Source organism: Cystoisospora suis (genome assembly GCF_002600585.1).
Source record: "Cystoisospora suis strain Wien I chromosome Unknown contig_7342, whole genome shotgun sequence".
Lineage (NCBI taxonomy): Eukaryota > Apicomplexa > Conoidasida > Eucoccidiorida > Sarcocystidae > Cystoisospora > Cystoisospora suis.
Genome location: NW_027160128.1, coordinates 1 through 3280, shown reverse-complemented (window position 1 = coordinate 3280; position 3280 = coordinate 1). Strand labels below are relative to the sequence as shown.

Here is a 3280-nt window from a genome sequence, read left to right as displayed (position 1 = left end):
CAGACCTAGATATCTGGGTATGTGTATTCATAAACATACCCAGATATCTAGGTCTGAATATATATGTATATATATATATATATATAGAGAGAGAATATATATATATATAGAGAGAGAGACTATATATATATATACAGAGTCTCTACAATACTACAGCACCCCATACATTAAGTAAAGATGGGGGGGAGAAGAAGAAGAAAGTGAGAAGGAGAAGTTTCTTATCATTTTGCAGAACTCCAGAGAGAAAGAAACCTAGCAGTTTTGAAGCGCCGCATATAGCAGTAGGCAACTCTCTCTCTCTCTCTCTCCATTCGAATGAACTGAGACATTCCCATACACTCTCTACCCCATCGATCACTTTAAATACAACTTCTATATCTCTCCACACGTATATATAGTATCACCCATTTAGATACAGGTACACATAGCTCACATCTATGCTTGTAGTATCAATATAGATAGAGAGAGAGACGTATCTATTCATACAAATGAAGTGTATATACACCTGGATGGGTGCTCAGAAAGAAGAAGAAGACGTTTTCTATCCATATATAAAGAGAATGGGCATTTTCTCTTTCTCGTCGACGGCATTGGAAGTGTTTTTTTTTTCTTGTCACACCACGACAGATAAAACGTCTATAGAGGCGCTCGAGCTAGAGGCACAAGTGGTCTGCATCTCTATACATGCATTGCTCTCTCTTTATGTGTATATACACCTCATCACAAGGAAAGAACTCGACAAACAAATGATTGAAAGTGACGAAAGAAAGTCAAGTTCAACGACATGTATATACACCCCATCTAGACAGCTCTACACTTCTCTTCATACGCCTCCACCTACACACACACTTACACCTGCCTTCTCTCTCTCTCTATCCCTGTCTACATATCTACGCAAATCTGCATAGACATCATCGGCTTATATATGGAGAAGAAAGAGAGAGAGATTGTAGACATACGAGATCAAGATAGATAGGAAGAACCATCCATCCCGCCTTTTTGAGATGCTGGATTCTTCTTTGACTCTCTCCAAAAGCTAGATACCTTTCTCCTTCTTCTTCTTGTTCATCATCTATTTCGTTTCTTCTTCTTCTTCTTTCTTGCTCTGTAAGCCTATTCTGGTGATCTGCCTCAAGATACGTCTCTAGAACACCTGTCCGTTCTCTGAGGAGTTGAACGAGCTTTTCTTTTCTTTCTTTTTCAAACGATCTCAGAAACTCCTTCTCTTTATTCCTTGTGAGAAGAGAGCTCGAGATTTTCTTTCTCTCTTCGTCATTCTCGTCGATCTTCTCCTTCTCTAAGAGAGTTTGAGAAACTTTCTCTTGATGAGAATCCAGTGCAGAAGACAGAGAATAGTTGATTCTCAACAGAGCGTCTCTAGTTTCTTCCTCTACGACTTCGGCTTCGCCAAGATGTTGATAGGTCTTCGAGGACAAGATAGGAGAAAAAGAAGAGAAAGAAGAAGAAGAGAAAGATAGGGTATCTTCTTCAGGGATACAATAGAGGACGATTCCCGTAGGCGTCGTAGAAGCAGAGGTTGAAGAAGAAGAAGATGAAGATAAAAGAGCTAAGACGAACAACGCAGAAAGAAAGAGAAGATAGAGGGAAAGATTTAGGAAAAGAAGAGATTCAAGAGAAAAGGAAAGAAGAGAGAGGAAAACAGAGATAAAAAGGAATAGATAGGAGGGGATTGGAGAGCAAAAAAGATTAAACTAGACAAAAGAAGAAGAGAGAACAAGGGGAGAGAAGAAAGGTCTTTCGCTCGATATGAAAAGAGGAAGAAAAGAAAGAAAAGAGACCGGTGTACATGTTAGGCCATCAACCAGAGAAACAGATAGGTTCACAAAACAATCGCCTTATATACGGACCTAGTGAAGTGGTATATTTATATACATATATATATATATATATAGAGAGAGAGAGAGAGGTAGAAGAGGTGTAGCCCAGTATATGTAAGGAGATCTCTGTAATGCTGAGATAGATACACGAGAGGTGAGACATCTGGATAGGATGGCTCGAGAAGAATCGCTTAAACAAGATGAAGGAAAGAAGAAGAAGAAGACTGACTGCGTCAATGAATGAAGTAGTCCAAAACACATACATACCGCCTTATGAAATGTGTAGGTACCAAAGAGAAAGAAAGATATGCTAAATTACCTTCCTTCTCTCTCTTTCTCCCTCCTTTTCGCTTTCTAGTTTCCCTTCTTCTTGTATTTAGTAAATGCCGCGAAGGAATCCTATCCCCTATCGACAGATGGATATGTACAGGAGGTTTCTTCTTCTCCTTATTCTTCTTTTCTGTTTCTTCTCATGGACCTAATTCATCCATCCCTTTATTCATTCAGTCGGTCAGTCAGTCAGCGGTCTCAGGTTCGCCTGCATGCAAAGGATGTCGTTTCTGCCGAACCATGTCTCTACGCTAAGATCATCTCTATAAATACATCTATACACCCCTCCATCTATACATATGTATGTGTATCTGTATATAAATATGTATGAGTGTCTATAGTCTTCACGCCAGTCTCTCTTTTTCTCTCTCATTCTTCTTTTTCTTCTTTTCTTTCTAACTTTCTTTCTTTCTTTCTTTCTTTTTGTCTTGTTTCGTGGAGTCTGCGTGCCTACATTTGTTTGGCGAGAGAAAGGCAAAATGGCAGAAGCAGATGCCCGTGATGAGAGGGGCCATCCTCCTGCTGAGAACTCCTCCGCAAAATCGGCCTAAAGAATTGAAAATATCGCGAAACTCTCTTGTCCTCTGAAACGTCAAACTTCTTCTTCTCTCTTTCTCAAGCCTAAACGACACCCGATAGACAAAGAAAGCAGACAAAAAGAAGCATGAAGAAAGGGGAGAAAGAGAGATAGAGAGATCGATGGATAGATAGATAGATCGAGAGAATTCTCATACTCATCATAATATAGGTCCGTACAGATGTATATAGATATATATATAGATAGAGAGTTGTTCTTTTTCTTCGACTTCTCCTTTCATATCTGAGAGAGTGAGAGAGAGAGAAATAGAGATAGATAGAGATGCATATGTGTATCTATGTGTGTGTATGTATGGTGGACGGGTCCGTACGATTTTGAGACACTTGGGATAGAAGAAGAAAAAGAGGAGGAGGAGGAGCTTCCTTTAGAGAAGAGATAGATGAGATCGCCACCTGATCTTGTAGTCACACGCGCATGCATGGCGATAAAGAAACGCACAGAAAAAGAAAAGGAAGAGAAGAAGAAGATAGAAAGGAGAAAGAGAGAAAAACAAGAAGAATTGACTCGCACTACG

General features: G+C 39.6%; 1 protein-coding gene across 1 annotated transcript; it reads right to left on the bottom strand.

Annotated features, from left to right (window-relative positions):
* Positions 1-962: 962 nt before the first annotated feature.
* On the bottom strand, positions 963-3126 carry CSUI_010407 (uncharacterized protein; the record flags this gene model as incomplete). The annotated part of the gene is made up of 3 exons (XM_068070511.1): positions 3077-3126; positions 2623-2789; positions 963-1567 (listed from the first exon to the last, which is right to left on the bottom strand). Coding segments are annotated over exons 2-3 (666 nt in total), but the record flags the coding sequence as incomplete, so codon positions are not given.
* Between the last annotated feature and the right edge of the window lie 154 nt (positions 3127-3280).